This window comes from Hemiscyllium ocellatum, chromosome 3, assembly GCF_020745735.1.
Source record: "Hemiscyllium ocellatum isolate sHemOce1 chromosome 3, sHemOce1.pat.X.cur, whole genome shotgun sequence".
NCBI classification, from domain to species: Eukaryota; Metazoa; Chordata; class Chondrichthyes; order Orectolobiformes; family Hemiscylliidae; genus Hemiscyllium; species Hemiscyllium ocellatum.
Genome location: NC_083403.1, coordinates 18,342,291 through 18,360,050, shown reverse-complemented (window position 1 = coordinate 18,360,050; position 17,760 = coordinate 18,342,291). Strand labels below are relative to the sequence as shown.

Below are 17,760 nucleotides of genomic sequence, written 5' to 3'. Positions count from 1 at the left end.
AAAGCATCATCAGGTAAACGCTTAACTCTACTGGTCGCCCATCGGGACCTTGGTATGTTTACTTAAAATGCAAATCAGTAACACCCCAGTCACACATGGGACGAGGAAAGGTGTGATCTACTAAGTAATGCTCTGACAAGCAGACACTGGCGAATTATTTTTAATATGTGTGTGTGTTTCTCTTTCTAAATGTTGCAGACGGAAGGGTCTGGAAAGCGGCTGATGGTCATCATGGCGAGGTGGTGGAAAGCGGCGCCCCGTGACCGTGTGCTGGAGGTTGGCTGGTGGCTGGCGGTGCCTCTCTTGCTGTTGCTGGTGGGCGGCGTCCGGCAGGTGGAAGCGAGCGAGAGGGGCTCGGCCGCCGAGCAGCAGCGGCGGCAGCAGCAGCAGCAGCATCAAGGTGGGGGCGAGGAGGCGGCGGCGGCATCGGCCGCGGCGACCAACAGCGACGGCGCCAACGCCTCGTCCAACCTGTGCCAGGGCTCGTACAAGTGCAGCGAGGGCGTGATCCTGCCGGTGTGGTACCCGCAGGACCCGTCGGTGGGCGACAAGGTGGCGCGGGCCATCGTCTACTTCGTGGCGATGATCTACATGTTCCTGGGCGTCTCCATCATCGCCGACCGCTTCATGTCGTCGATCGAGGTGATCACCTCGCAGGAGCGGGAGATCACGGTGAAGAAGCCGAACGGCGAGACCAGCACCACCACCGTGCGCCTGTGGAACGAGACCGTGTCCAACCTGACCCTGATGGCGCTGGGCTCCTCGGCGCCGGAGATCCTGCTGTCGGTGATCGAGGTGTGCGGGCACGGCTTCCGCGCCGGCGAGCTGGGGCCCAGCACCATCGTGGGCAGCGCGGCCTTCAACACCTTCGTGATCATCGCCATCTGCGTGTACGTGGTGCCCGACGGCGAGGTGCGCCGGATCAAGCACCTGCGGGTGTTCTTCGTCACCGCCGCCTGGAGCATCTTCGCCTACGCCTGGCTCTACCTGATCCTGGCCGTCATCTCGCCCGGCGTCGTCGACCTCTGGGAGAGCCTACTCACCTTCATCTTCTTCCCGCTGTGCGTGGTCTTCGCCTGGGTGGCGGACCGCCGCCTCCTCTTCTACAAGTACATGTACAAGAAGTACCGGGCGGGCAGGCACCGCGCCATCATCATCGAGACCGAGGCCGAGCGGCCCGAGGCCGACCCCGCCGCCTCGGCCGCCGCCGCCTCCTCGGCCAAAGTGGACATCGAGATGGACGGCAAGATGTTCAACTCGCTGCAGGAAGGCGCGGCCTCCACCTCGTCCTCGACGCCGCCCGCCTCGCCCCGGCCGTCCGCCGAGCCCGCCCTCGACGGAGCCGCCTCCGCCGGAGCCCCGGCGCTCTCCAAGGACCAGGAGGAGGAGTCGAGGCGGGAGATGGCGCGCATCCTGAAGGAGCTGAAGCAGAAGCACCCGGACAAGGAGATGGAGCAGCTGATCGAGCTCGCCAACTACCAGGTGCTGAGCCAGCAGGCCAAGAGCCGCGCCTTCTACCGCATCCAGGCCACCCGCCTCATGATCGGCGCCGGCAACATCCTCAAGCGCCACGCCGCCGACCAGGCCCGCAAGGCCGTCTCCATGCAGGAGGTCAGGCCCGAGATCGACGAGGGCCCCGTCAGCCGCGTCTACTTCGACCCGGGCAGCTACCAGTGCCTGGAGAACTGCGGCTCGGTGGCGCTGACCGTGGTCCGGCGGGGAGGGGACCTCACCCGCACCCTCACCGTCGACTACCGCACCGAGGACGGCACCGCCAACGCCGGCTCCGACTACGAGTTCACCGAGGGCAGCCTGGTCTTCAAGCCGGGCGAGACGCACAAGGAGATCCTGGTGGGGATTATCGACGACGACATCTTCGAGGAGGACGAGAACTTCTGCGTCCACCTCAGCAACCTGAGGGTGGGCGGCCCGGGGCCCGCGGCCGGGCCGCTGAGCGGGAACCAGCAGCCGGCCGCCGGCGCCCCGACCACGCCTGCGCCGGGCGCGGGCCCACTTAGCGCGCAGGCGCCCTCGCCCAAACTCGGCGGCGGCGGCGGTGGTGACGTAAACGACGCCACCTCGGTCTCCAGCGCCAACACGTCGGCCGTCCCCGCCCCGCCCCCCGGCGCCACGGCCAACCACGTGGCGGGCGCGGCGCTGTCGTCCGTCGCCGAGGTCGCGTGCCTGTGCGCGCCGTCGACCGCCAACGTCACCATCTTCGACGACGACCACGCGGGCATCTTCACGTTCGAGGAGAAGGTGACGCACGTGAGCGAGAGCGTGGGCGTCATGGAGGTGAAGGTGCTGCGCGCGTCGGGGGCGCGAGGCACCGTGGTGGTGCCCTACCGCACGATCGAGGGCAGCGCGCGCGGCGGCGGCGAGGACTTCGAGGACACGGCCGGCGAGCTCGAGTTCGACAACGACGAGATTGTGTAAGTGGCGGCCGGAGAAGGGACGGAGGGACAGGGTGTGGAATGGAGCGGGGCAAGGCTCGTCATTACCCTCGTACTCACACACTTTCATCCTTCCCTTCTCTGCTTGTTGTATTTTTGTGTGTGTTATGTGCCCGTCTGTCTATCTCTGTGCCGCTTGGCCGTCAGTGATGCCATATTATATTGGGTTGAGGCACCAGTGCATTTATCCAGGGGATGGATAAAAGCTCACGCATTGAGTCTTCTTTTGGTAGCAACACAGAAAATGGGGACAGGAATAGGCCATTCAATATGACCATGTCTGATCATTCAACCCAGTAACCTGCTTTCACCCTTTGATTCTTTTAGTTGTAAGGACTACAATTATTGGAATTTACAAGAATAAATGAATATCTCATTAACAAAAAGCTTATAAACTTCTAGGCCGCATAATTGCTGGAAAGATGTTCCCTGATGGCAGGGGAGTCCATAGCCAAGAGTCACAAGTTTTAAAGAACGCAGAGTAGACCATTCAAGGCTGACATGAGGAGAAATTTCTTAACCCACAGAGCCTTTTCAATTTTCTGTCACAGAAAACAGTTGGGGAACAAAACATTAAATATTTTCAGGAAGGTGATTCCTGCAGGTCCTGGGCCCAAAGTGATTGGGCCGAAAGTGAGAAGCTGAGTTGAATGATCAGCAAAGATGATATTGAATAGTGGCACAGGCTGGAAGGGTCTACTCCTGTTCTTATTTTCTATGTTTCTACATTGATTCTTTTTTTTGGAAATCCCATGGATCTTTTTTCTCTCTGCTACCCAAAGGAAGTAGATTTGTCTTTACTCCCACATGCTCCTTTCCCCGTCAAATAAAGGAATACAGAGAATTGTCAACTAGTGCTGGCCTGTGTTAGTGGTTGTTACAAATAACAACAGGCAGTGTTCAGAATTAGAGCCTGGTCCACACGGGGTGATGCCAAGTGTCACTTCAAACACAAGTCATGAAAATCTGGGGCCCTTCTCCCAGAAAGAACAGTTGGTGCTGGGTGGCTGCTTACTCCTTCAAAACTGAGATTGATAGATTTTTATTCAATAATAATGTTAAAGTTTTCTGAAACAAGCTGGGTGAATGGTGAGGAATCTAACTATAAATGGCCCATTTGTGTTTCTGTGTTTACATGTTGCAGAAGTTTATCCAAAAAAAGGGTAGTGCTAAAATAATTAACCTTTTACTGAGGCTCTGAATTGAATTTTATGCAAATTTTCTTTTTCTGTGTTGGCGAATCGATTTGCCTGTATGGCAGTATTTTACAAGAGTGACCCAAAGTCGCTGTATTTGTAAGTTTGATCAGATAGTTATCTCTGCTCTGAAATGAGGTGGGACAGTTGTCATACTACAGCCAATAACACTATGAAAATCAGAATTTAGAATTGATCCATCTGGTTTTGCCCATTCTTCTGACAACATTTGCAGTGTAGCTTGGACACAGATGGTGAATCATCTGATGTCATTTCATGCACTTTAATATGGTGAGCAATCATGTTGAACTCAGCCAGTAATAGTTAGTCTATTCAAATGTGGCAGTCTCTTGAAAATAGATAATTAGTTTCTATTTGGAGATTGAAAGAGATTTAACAAAAGTGTATTCTGGTTTTGTTCTGCATTTTATTTTCCAGTTTCTCTTATCTTAACTCTGGAGGTGCTTGTATCATTATAAATGAACATAATGTTGAACAACTTTGAGTTCCAGGGAAAGAAGGAACAGGAGCAGCAGCTCCAGATGAGCCAGCTGTTGAGCGTCAGTGTTCCTTGATTTGAGATAAATTGCAGAAAGAAGGGTGGTTGCTCAGACAAAGTCGTATCTTACTCGTGGTTTGCAGACCTACACTGAGGCTTAATGAAGTGAAATGCAGTGTAGGAGGCTCAAGAGTCAATTGTAAAACCTTTAGAAAACACCTACATGCTAAGATCTATATCATTCATGTATGGCGTCATCCATTGCATTTATGGTCATTAGAACTTATCAAAATGAATGAAGCACATCCATAAGCTGCAGAGGATTCCTTTTTCAATTATCTAACTTATTTTAAACACAGACAATGGTTCATGCAGATGTAGACTCACTTTCCAGGTAGTCTTCATAATGCTTACATCCTGGAGCAATCTAGCATTTTGTTCACTGAAAGAAATGCAGCACATTGCAGGCTAGTTGACACCAGATAATAGATATACTGTGTTGACTTGACGGATTACCTGGCTTTGAAATCCAAGGATACAAGTGGAGATCAGAAACAACAGTAAATGTATTTCGACCACAACAGTTATCAAAGGGTGTTGAATCAACAAATCTGTTGCTTGGAACAAAGTTGGGATTTCCTACACTTTAGCCTTGGGAGAAAGCCAAGATAATAGTGGTGTGCTTCCTTCTGTGTATCTTTGCTACTGTTGTCTACAAAGGGAGGAGAGTGCTGATGATTCAGAGTGGTGGAGAATTTCAGTTGTACTCCATCAACTCATCAACCATCACTTTTCATCACAGGGCTCTTGTAGCACAGTGATAATGTCCCTACCGCTGGGCCAGAAGGCCTAAGTTCAAGCCTCACCTACCCCAGCGATGTGTGTAGGCCGATTAGAAAATATCATTTTTAATCATTTATTCTTTTCTACCGCAACTTTATTCCCTAACCACTACCTCATTTGAACTCAAGTATTGATGAAACAAGAGGCGTGCTGGTGAAACTTTAAATTTCACGCTCATCAGTGCAGATGCAAGAATGCCAAATTTCAAAGGGAACAACAACTTACACTGCAAAAGAAAAGTCTGCTGATCAGTTGTCATGTCATCTCTGATTGGTCAAGCTGTTTTTATGGAAAATATACCAGGAACCTACAATCGTCTATAATCCAATAAAGGCTTGTGTCTGGACATGCTCATTTTTCCTGCAGATGACAGATCTCGTTGTCTGAATAAATGTAGTTCTTAGCAAGTTTAAGTGAGCAACATTTTGAGCCTGACTGATGATCTTCAGTTAGTTGTTAGTATAATTTTGTTCAGTTCTCATACAGTATAAATTGTTGTTCCCTTTGAAATTTGTCATTCTCACATTTGTTCTGATGCAAAAATGAAACGCTTCAACAATGTGTCTCCTTTTTCAGCAATACTTAGGTTGTGTTCCAGCAAGCAACTATCATTTGAACCAGTCCTTTTACTCTTCAGTACATGCTGTTATACCAAAAGATGTAGGAGCAAAAGTAGGCCTTTGAGTCTATCAAAATCACGACACCATTCCATGAGATCATGATCTGATAACCTGCAACTCCACTTTCATGTCAATTGCTGACAATGCTTGATTCCTGTACTGATTAAAATTCTGGTGTCTTAGCCTTCAATATGCATAATGGCGCATCTTCTACAGCTCTATGTAGTAAAGAATTGCATGACTTCATTACCTTCTGAGAGAAGAAATTCCTGCACATCTTTGCTTGAAGTGAATAACCCCTTATGTGGAGATTATGCTCTCGATTCTGTACTGACTGACGAGGGAAAACAATCTTTACGCATCTGCCCTGTCAAGTTCCTGAAGAATCTAGTGTGTTTCAGTAAGGTTGTCTCTCAATTTTGTAAACTTCAGAGCATACAGACCCAGCCTACTCAATATGTCCTAATGAGACAGGTCCTCCATACTCAGAATCAATTTGGTGAACTCCTTCTGGACTGTCTTCCATCTCTGCGTATCTTTCCTTGAATAAGAGGACCAACACTGTTCAAACTATTCCAGGTATGGTCTAACTAATGTCTTGCATAGATTTATCAAAGCATTCTTATTTTTATATTCCATTCCCTTTGATCTAAAGGGCAACATTCCACTTGCCTTCCCTACTACCCATTTAACTTGTACGTTTGCTTTTGTGATATATGCACGAGGATTCCCAAATCCCTCTGTGCTGTAGCTTTCTGCTGTCTTTTTCTATTTCAACAACTTTCAGCTTAATTATTCTTCCTGCCAAAGTGTATAACCTCACATTTTCCCACATTTTATTTCACCTTCTAAGTTTTTGCCCACTCAGTTAACCTGCCTATCCTCTACAGTTTGTGTCATGATCACCATTTGCATTGCTACCTTTTTTTGTGTTATCTGCAAACTTTTCTATAGTACATTCACTTTCTGTATCCAAGTAACCAATGCATATTGCAATTAATTCTGGCCCCAATGCTGATTTCTGTGGCTTTGAACTAGTTACAGTTTGCCATCCTGAAATTGTCCCCCTTATCCCAATTCCTGAAGAAGGGCTCATGCCTGAAATGTCGATTCTCCTGCTCCTTGGATACTGCCTGACCTGCTGCGCTTTTCCAGCAACGCATTTTCAGTTCTGATCTCCAGCATCTGCAGTCCTCACTTTCTTCCCTTATCCCAACTCTTGTTTTGTTATCCACCACCTCTGAAAATTAAAATATTTTACAATCAGTGTTTCCCTTTTATCCATCCTGCTTGTTAGCTCCTGTAAAGAATTGTATTCAATTTATCAGACAAGGTTTCTCCTTCATGAGCCAAGTTGACTCTTGCCTAACTAAGTGCTGTGTTGTTACATCCTCTATAATAGACTGTGATATTTTCCCAATAGCAGATGTTTAGCTAACTAGCCTTCAGTTACCTCATTTTGTTTCCTTCCTTTCTTCAATAAAAGTGTCACATTGGCAGTTTTCAAATTCTCTGGGACTTTTCCAGAATGTAAGGATTTCTAGAGGATTGCTAACATTGCATTCACTACCTCTAAACCTACTTCCTTTCATATCCTAGGATGCATCTCATTGAATCCAGGGGACTTAATGGTCTTTAGCCCAAAATCACTTCTTCACTAATGATATGTATTGTATTTATTTTCTCTCTTCCTTTTGCCCTTGAATATTTAATAATATTGGAATGTAGTTAGTGTCTGTTGTGAAGACTGAAATTTATTCAACTCCTCTGCCATTTCTTGGTCCCCCATAATTATTTCACCAGCCTCATTCTTGTGGCTTATGTTCACTTTAGCTTCTCTCTTCATTTTTATATATTTGAAGAAGCTTTTATTGTTTGTCTTGATATTACTTGTAAATTTACTCTTAATGTTTATTTTCTTTCCCATGATTATTTTTGGTCTTTTTTTAAAAGTTTTCCCAATCTTCTGGGTCACCAGTAATCTATTTTTGCTACATTGTATGTTTTTTTCTTTCATTCTGATGTTATCCTGAACTTCCCTGATTAATCATGGTTGGCTTGTCCCCCTTCCTAGAATCCTTCTTCCTCACTGGAATATGTTTTTGCTATGAGCTAGATTTTTTTGATATGTGCTGCTAAATTACTTCCCTATCCATTCCAGAAAACTATGTTTTCATTCATTTTTAATTATCCTTATTTAAGCTTACCACATTTGTTTCTGACCCAAGTTTCTCTCCCTCTCAAACTGAATGCTAAATTCTACCATGTTATGGTCAGTTGGAACCTTAGGTATACTCATTGATGAAGTACCATTGATTTGGTATGGACAATTCTAAAGATTTATAATATCCTCAGTGAACATATTCTTCTCATCTTAGTACTAAATGATCAGTATCTTGTTCTGAAACTTCGTTCTCTCCCCACCAAGCGCTTCAACCTCTCCCATGTTACAATGAGATCACCTCTCAAGCTTCTAAATTCCAGTGCATACTGCCCCAATTTACTCATTCGGTCATCCAAGGAACCAATTCAGTGAAACTTTGCGGTATTGCCTACAATGCAAGAATATCCTTTCTTAATATGAGGAGCAAAACTGTACACGTTCTGCTCTGGTTATGGTCATGTCAAAGATTTATACAGTTGTACGATGACTTCCTTATTCTCTTAGTCAAATCCCATGTACTAAAGGCCAACAGGCGATACGCTTTTCCAATTGTTTGCTATACCTGTATGCTAACTTTATGTTCCTTGTATGAGTGCATCCAAATGCTTAGCACATTTTAATAAAATGACCTGCTTTTCAATTCTTACAGGTAAATCTAACACATCATATTGAACATCTTGTTCACTCATTTGATCTGTCTGTATTTCTTTTGGCCTCTTTGTGTCCTTCTCAACCAGTTCAAAGCTCTCTTCTCTTCACATTCTTCTAACCTGGGTGTGACTTCTTTGCTAGTATGTGTGCGTAGAAAGGACTGAAAAAGTGCTGACGTGGAAAAGGACTGATGATGCATAATGAGGGTGATCCCCTTTGATTTCTTGCAACAAATCATGGAATGACACAGAGAAAATTGGAAAAATCTTAGGGTCAGGAACTAATGGGAAAGTGATACAGAAACAAACACAGCACCATGATTCCACAATTGCACAGGTGATTTCCTAACAACAGGATAAGTTAAAGGAATTAGGTTGCACTATGTCACACTGGACTCCAGCCTTGCTGTGCTTAACATTTGCCTGCTGTCTGCTTCCATTTTCTCCCAAGCTTCCTCTTCGAGCTGATGAAGGATCTGTTCAAAAGCTAGTTCTGCCCTCAAGTTTGGTTGTCTTGGGGAAAATAAATGTAATATCTCATCTGAGCAAAAGGGGTAGCAAGAATCAACTGCATTCTTCGTTGTTTGGATAAGATAATTGAACATTTTCTGGCAGATCATCAATGATCTGGAGTTGGCATTCTTAGACATGTACCTTACAGATCTGCTGCAGCATCTTACAGGCCACCCCTCTCTAGAGAAGCAGACCTGTCTTCAGATCTTCACTTATCCTATTAGAATCTCCACTGCTGCATTACTAAATGTGATAGTCCCTCTAGAAGATATTTACCACAAAACCACTGCAACTTTCTTTTCAGTGTTAAGAGGTCAATGTAAGCATCAAACTTACCAGTTATCCTGTTCTCCAAAGCTACAAGCTGCCAATCAAAATTACTAATGTACAGGCAGTGGATTTAATAGACTGAACTGAAGCCTGACTATCAAAATGACTTGCACTTGATGTTAGTGACATCATGCAGGCACCCAAACTGTCTTGTTCCCTGCCTTCTGCAATGTACATAGAAATTCAACCACTTTGGTTTGAAAGTGGTGCATTTATAGATTCTCTTTCTTAAATTTTGAAACTAGTTTGTGTGTATACATATAATTTTTCTATAATTTACTTGTAGGCAAATTTATTTAAGATAAAAGCAATTTATTAACACTTAGAATGGAGTCTGTTGACATTTAATACAGACAATAATAAAATTTGTTTTATATTATGTATACTTGATTTGAAGTTTTGATTAAGGAAAATGTAGTTATTTAATCTCCATTTGACAGGCTGTTTAGAAATATAGTTCCATTATGGTAACTGTTTTGTGGAAGAATAAATAACACACATTGTAGCAAGCTCAGATTTGCCTATTATGAGCTTGCTCTTGTGGTAGTCTAGCCACATTAAAACCCTACATGCAGATACCATAAGCAACTATATTCCTGCATCTTAACTTAAGGGATAACTATTTTTCAGTCCAAAGATGTATGTGCATTCATTGTAAAATGCATTTTCCTTGTTTTTATTGAATAAAGATAATGCATTTTTAATAATACATGCTAAACTAGTCACATCATGAAGCCATTGCTTTGAGGTATATAAGTGCAGGAAGGCTTCTGGTCTCCGCTAAGTAGTATCTCAGTTGGCGTGAAGAAATATTTGGACATTACTGCAGTCATACTTTACATAATGGTTGCTTCACAGTCAGCATTAGTGGAGCTTAAAGAGTACATAATTTGTGTAATTCTTGGCTAGTAAGTAGAATTTCATAATTTCGATATAAAACATCAGCTGCAATTGACAGTAAAATATCACGAAAGGTTGTCCTGGATCAGAAGTTATAGGTTTATTGTCAGCTGTATTAAACAGCAAACGCTGAAAACTGAAGAAGCATTGTCAGGGCAATTGCTATTATGTCCAAGTGCCACTCAGCATCTTGTTTCTCACTTGCTGTTAGTACTTTCTTAGAGAAGTCAAAGGACCAAGGGACATGACAACCAGATCAATGAGAAGAGCAATGAAAGGAACTACATCTTACCTTATACTAATTTTAAGTCTTAAATTCTTAAATACTGTCAGCGGAAGGAGGACTAAAGAAAGCAATATAGCAATGGGCATTTGGAGAAGCAGAATTAGGTAATGAGTTTTAGATTAGATTAGACTTACAGTGTGGAAACAGGCCCTTCGACCCAACAAGTCCACACCGACCCGCCGAAGCGCAACCCACCCATACCCCTACATATACCCCTTACCTAACACTACGGGCAATTTAGCACGGCCAATTCACCTGACCCGCACATCTTTGGACTGTGGGAGGAAACCGGAGCACCCGGAGGAAACCCACGCAGACACGGGGAGAATGTGCAAACTCCACACAGTCAGTCGCCTGAGGCGGGAATTGAACCCAGGTCCCTGGCGCTGTGAGGCAGCAGTGCTAACCACTGTGCCACCGTGCCGCCCTAAATAAGTTTTGATGCCAGGTAAACTGGAGATGAAGGAAATAGGAAGAACATACGCAATGGTGGTAAAAAAATGAAAGTCCCTTTGAGGCACAAATAAATTATCTAGTTTTAGACTTGATTGACAGCAAATTATATTGGACTTTTGTAATTAGGAGCTGAGTTCTAAAGGGACTGTTGTGGCTCAATGGGCTGAGAAATCTGGGTTCAACTTCCACCTGCTCCAAACATATAATATCTCTGAACAGAGTGTTTAAAAAAATAGGTTAATTTAAAAAAAATTGTGTTCTTCCTAGTTGTATGTTGGTTTCAGGGAAATGGGCAAGATGGAAACTGGTATTTGTGCTACACTATAAATTTACAATAAAATCATTTTAATTTATGAAATTCTGTTTCTGCCACATTCAACATTTTAGTAACAATGTATGAAACGGTCAGTGGTGCCTTTGTAGAAATAATCATAAAATAGAATCATAGAATATTGTAGCACCAGTTGACCTATTTAGGTACTGATGTTTTGCAAAAGCAACTTACAGTTTGGTTAAACATGTTTGCTATAACATGTTTGGTTAAGGCAAATTCGCTCTAATACAATTGATGAATTGGGACAGTGTATCTAAAGTGTGAACGTTTAAAATGAGTGTTGGCTTTGATGTGATTACATCGCCAACATTTTAAGCGTTGTTTCTAAAGTGCAGTGTTTCTATAATGCGTGGTTGCACAACATCGCAACCATCACATTATTAGAAGAACTACCTGTAGTCAGTCTTATAAGCTCTGTTTGAAAGTTGAATCTGCCTGCACTATACCTACAGGCAATGCATCCAAGATTGAATAACCCCTCACTGCAATATGGACATTTCCTCATTACACCTCTGGTTCTTTTACCAATTACTTTAAACTTGTGATATTCCCTCAGCCATGGGAATAATTTCTTCTTATCTACTCTGTCTCCACTACCTATAATTTTGAACAGCTCTTATCAGGCTTTCCTTCACTGTTTGAAAAGAGGACAGCCTCAATTTCTTCAATCAATCCATGTGTTGAAGCATTCTTGAACCGTTCTTGAAATCTTTTCTGCAGCTTCTCTAAAGAATTCACAACAAAGTTCAATAAACACAGTGCTCCAATTAGGACGAAATAACAAATTTAAAAAGTTCATCTTTGGTTCTAAAGCATGAGAACACGCTAAAGGAAACAACTTGATTGGAGGGGTGTAGACCAAATTCGAGAAACAGATTGATGATGCTAGACAAATTGAAAATAGGAGGCTACTACAGGCAACTGGAGGGGAAAGCTCAAGATTGTGAGGTGTGGAGAAATGTGCACAAGGGATTGTTCTTAGGGAGATGACTACTCTCTTTATACTTTGTTTTTACGCTCTATGCTTCAGTTTATAAAGTTGAGGATGTTGTGTTACTGTGATTTATTAACCTCATTCTCCAATTACCTATGCCCTTCAACAATTTGCACTAATGTACTCTGAGATCTCTCTATGTGTACACACCTTGTTGAAGTGAACCTTTAGTTCTTTTACTTATCCTGATTCCTCTTACCAAAATGTATCACTTTGCATTTCTTTCCATTAAATTGCACTGGGTGCACTCATTCCTACCTATGTCTTCATAAACTCTTTTCACTACCCTTCTCACAAAACCAGAGAGTGTAGTTTGTTTTATTCACTCGTGGAATGTGAGCATTGCTGAATGGCCAGCAGTTATTGCCTCCTTAGTTCCCGTTGAGAAGGTGGTGATGAACTGCCTTTTTGAACCACAGCACAGCGAAGGAATCACAATATATTTACAAGTCAGGAGGGTGAATGGCTTAGAGGGGAACATCAGGTAGTGGCATTCCCATAATTGTATCAAATTCATATTCTGAAATTGAGTCCTGCACACCCAAATCTCAGTCATTGAATATAAAAGACAACAGTGGCCCTAGTGCTGACCCCAGGGACATTCATTGTACAGACGAATCTCAATTATCCGAACGAAATGGGCGGGCACTATTTCGTTTGGATAATTCATTATTCAGTTAATTGATTCAATGCCTTTCCTCCGGCGCTTGGAGTTTTCTGTTAAGTCTGCTCCCCATTCAGGAGACGAGGCAGCAGCACACCACAAGGCCCCGCCTGGTCCCCAATCCTGTTCAACACCGCCCACCCACGCACCCAACCCCATCCAACACCGCTCCCCGCCCGCCCCCAACTCTGCCTGCCTCCCTCCCCCACCTGTCCCCAATTCTGTCCAACCATACCCCTGTCCCCTCTCCAGGGCAGCAGGACTGGACACCAAAAAGACTGCTGGCGCTGCCTTTTGGGGGTGAGTCTCCAAATAGCATGCGCACACACACACACATATACCGTCTCACACAACCTTTTACTGCAACCTTTTGACAGGTTCCACCTTTGCCCTGTACAAGCCAATGTTGGAGAGATTATCTGGGGAAGGGGGTTTAGAGTACACACCTGTATTGAACTCCAGGGAAAATGTGGGGAGAGAGAGAGAAGGTGGACGGTCAGTCATTTGGAAACGGTGCCTGGGCTCCCATCAATGTCCAGGACTGTTCTTAGCAGCATTTCAGTAAGCCGAGTTCATTTTTAATTATTATAAACAAAAGATACAATCAGTGTTGGAAACACAAATTTCATGTAATGTTTCGATCGGGACCTTGAATTCTCCTTCGGATCATCTGATATTTGGATAATTGATATTCGGATAATCGGGGTTCCTCTGTATATGTCTTGCAGACCAAAATTCATTTATTCACTGCTGCTTACTGTTACCTGCCACTCAGCCAACTTTGGATCATACAGTCTTTCTCATTAATTCCACTTGCTTCAGCTTTGCTGACAACTCAATTACATGACACTTCATGATACACATTTTGAGAGTCCAAATAAAAAGGATCAACCGTATCATCTGCGCCAACTATTGTCTCAAAGAAACCCCATCAAATTAGCTGAACAGATTTTTCTCATTAATTCATACTTGCCTAAGTGATTCTTAATTTTGTCTTGAATTATTGTTTGTAAGGTTAAACTGACTGGCCTGTAGTTGCTCGGTTTACCCATGCACCCTTTTGAACAAAGGTGTAACACTTGCAATTCTGCAGCTCTAAATGTGTGGAGGATTGGAAGATTATCGGCATGCGCTGTTTCTGCCATTATAAGAGTCAGCATCCTCAAACACATCCAATCTGTTTGCTGTGACATATTAACTGTTAGAACCTCCATTGCTTTATTTGATCACCTTGGGAGATGGTTAGCTCAGTTATTTAGAGAGCTAGCATGTGGATCAGATTAATGCCAAACAGCCTGGGATTCAATCCCCATTCTAAGTTAGATTTGGGACCTGCCTCCTTTTTCACTGACTTGGTAAAAGAAATGTCTTAGCAATACTGACTGTATAGTTTTGATATTTTAGAGAAAGACTCAAAAAGCTATTATGATGGAATAAACATTTGTTTTTGGGTGACAGGTAATTTACACTCCAAGATAAACAGAAACTTCATTCATGCAATGTATCAGTAGCTTCACTGAAATTACATCTGCTGATAGGTAAATCTCTGAAGAAGTGCCTGACAATTATGCGTATGCAACCATGCAAGTGTAATTATATCTCTACAGAGGTACATGGAAGGAATGGTCTAGCATGTTCTTTTAAAGATGGATATTTGTTTTTTAATGTCATTGAAGGGTTCACTGATTTGTTTTATTACATTGATTAAAATTTGCTTTCTCTGGAACGTTTGTTTTGCATTGAATGATTTAACAAAAATGTTTTTTTCACATCTGACTTTCCCAGTGTTGTTTTGCATCTGTCAAACTGATAAGCAGATTGGGAATTTGTTCGAGATTCTAGTAGATTCTTTCAGTTTTTACAAAAATTATTCATGGATGTATATGTTGCTGCCAAGATAAGTACTGTGTTTATTGCTCACACCTAACTTCCCTTGAGAATGTAAGAATTAGGAGCAGAGGATGACCCATCAAGCACAATCCTATAGGAGTCTGAATGGTATGTGCTTTGCTAAGAAGTGATGGAAGAAGCCTTATGAGGCCTATCTCAAAGCCAAGAATAACTCACTGCATCTTTTAACTACATTCTGGGTGACATTCTCATTAGGTAGCAGCAATTTGCCTGTCAAGGGCACTTGATTGATTTGATTTTATTTATTGCCACATCTGCCTAAGTACAATGAACAGCTCTGTTTATAAGCAGTACAGGCAGATCAGACTATGCGAGGATCTTCAAATCATAGGGTGAAAAAAACTTGGACAGGGTAAGGCATACAGGTTACACCAGACAGGACATGTGCTAGGCAACATTAACAAGGTCAACATTACTTGAAGTTAGAGGGTCTATTCATCAGTCTTATAATGGCAGGGAAGGAGCTGCTTTTGAACCTGCTGGTGCATGTGTTCAAGCTTCTGTATCTTTTGCATGCTGGAAGAGGTTGTAGAAGAGCATTACCGGGGTGGGGTAGGTCTTTGATGATATTGGTGGACTTTCCGCTGCAGCAAGCTGTGTAAATGGAGTCCATGATGGGAGGTTGGCTTCCGTGATGGTCTTTGCCATACCAGGCTATTATGCACCCAGACAGTATGTTTTCTGTGGTGCATCTGTAAAAGTTGGTGAGCGTCCTTGCGGACCTGCCAAATTTCCTGAGCTACCTGAAGAACAAGAGGCAATATTGTGCCTTCTTGACCATTGCAGCTACGTGGGAGGTCCAGGACAGGTTGCTGTTTATTGTCACTCCAGAGAACTTGATGTTGATGGGGATGTATTCTCCTCCTTTCTGTTTGAAGTTAATGATCAGTTCTTTTGTTTTACTGACATTGAGAGAGGGGTTGTTGTCATTGCACCACATCACCAAGCCCTCAATCTCATTTCTGTATTTTGACTCATCGTTGCTTGACGTCCATTCTGCCACAGTTGTGTCATCAGCAAACTTAGAGATGGTGTTTGTTCAGAATTTGGCAACACTGCCATGGGTGTGCAGGTGTATAGTAGGGGGCTGAGAATGAATCCTTGAGGTCTTCAGTGTTGAGTTTATCTTGGAGGAGGTGAAGTTGTCTATTTTCACTGATTGCGGTCTGTGGGTCAGGAAGCTGAGGATGCAGTTGCAGAGAGCAGAGCTGAGACGTAGGTCTTTAAGTTTTGAGATCAGTCTGGAGGGTATAATGGTTGAAGGTGGAGCTGTAGTGAATGAGCAGGAGTCTGACATATGTATCCTTATCCAGATGTACTAGGGTTAAGTGCTGGGCAAGGGAAATGTCGTCTGCTATGGACCTGTTACGTCAGTAGGCAAATTGCAGGACATTGTTGCTTGCTAACAACTGTGTTAACTTAATATCTTATTAATATGCACTTTTCAAATGTACCACCCACCATGAACAAACCACTTCTCAAGAATTTGTTGACATGGATTTCAGATGTGGTACCTGGCAACTTAAACTTGCTGCTTGCTCCAAAGGACTTTCATGTTGGACATCTGGCACCAAAATCTTGGGGCAAGTTTCATATTCACTGGATTGAGGCACCTGAGTGTCGACAAACATTGGCATCCCATATGTGCCTGTCTGTAAGATATCTCGTGGCACTTCTCTGTCCCACTTACAGCACACTTTGTTCACTGTACATTGTGGTGCAGAGGTCACTACAGATGTTTCTGGTGCAAAGGATACCGTCAATTCTGTAATATTCTAGCAGAAGTGAGTTGTTCCCAGTTTGGTAAGTCATAATTGGGGATAGAATCTGACAAGAAGGGCAACATAAGGGTTGAATAGGAAGTTACAGTTTGGTGAGATGTAGTGAGAAAACTCACTTGGCCTTGCAGAGAGAAGCCTTCCATGAGACTATAAGAACTGCCGCTTAGTCAGGAGCATAAGATTCAGCCTCTGGAGTCTGTTCTGTCATTGAATAAGATCATGGCCGATCTGTTTGTGTTTCATGTTCCACATTTCCATTAACCCTTGATAAATTTAGCTTATTGTATGGAGAATTAATCTGCTTTTGCCTTAGAGCTATTAAATGACCTGCCTCCGCTGCCTTCTGAGGTGGAGAGTTCCAAAGCCTCTAAGTCTGAGGGAAATCATTTTTCGTTATCTCTGTCCTAAAAGGGCAATTGTACTCTTTTTTTTAAGTTTCCTAGTTCTATACTCACCTACAAGAAGAGTCTTTCTTTCCACATCCACCTTGTCAAGATTATTCAGAAGATGATGTAAGTTGCCTTTTTGAACCACTGCAGTCCTTGGGGTATAGATAAATGTAGTATGATGCTCGGAAAACTGTTTCAGGATTTTGACCCAGGAATTGTGAAGGAATGGAATCATAATTCCAAGTCAGAACATTCTGTAGCTCGGAGATGAACTTGTTCTGGATGACTTTACAACTGTCCATGTTCTTCTAAGTGGCAGAAATGATGTATTAGAAAGGTACTAGTGATGGAACCTTGTTAAGTTGCTGTGGCACATTTGTCGATGGTAAACACTGATGCTACTGTGAATCAGTAATGTAAAAAGTGAATTTTTAAGGAGGTGCAGACAAGCCAACATGTGTTATGCTGGTCCTTAGTCCAGGTAAATTGGGAGAGTTCATGGCAGGAAGTACGTATATGTGTAAAACAACTTGTCAGAGCCAAACTAAATTATTTCATATGAAGAAATCATCAACTAGCATTGTGGATATCTCATGTATTTGGTAAAAGTTAAAAGAGGAAGGAAGGTATGGATATTCGTGAGTGATTTTTGAGCTTCACTAATCAGGCAACTGGGGAGTATTCTATCAATGTAACTAAAGTTAGAGGAATACACAGATTGCTTTTTAGTCCCATTCCTGGTTCTAATAACTTGCTAATTTAACCAGACTGCTGAAA

The 17,760-nt window shown here is 43.3% G+C and overlaps 1 protein-coding gene across 3 annotated transcripts in view; it reads left to right on the top strand.

Moving 5' to 3' along the window:
- The window catches only part of LOC132830875 (sodium/calcium exchanger 1-like), a 294,443-nt gene that overhangs the window by 1,021 nt on the left and 275,662 nt on the right, over positions 1-17,760 (top strand). For all 3 annotated transcript variants that reach the window (XM_060848793.1, XM_060848783.1, XM_060848801.1), the window contains exon 2: positions 199-2,432. In XM_060848793.1, the coding sequence (XP_060704776.1) occupies positions 223-2,432 (2,210 nt within the window). In that variant the 5' untranslated portion in view covers positions 199-222. The remainder of the gene's footprint in view (positions 1-198; positions 2,433-17,760) is intronic.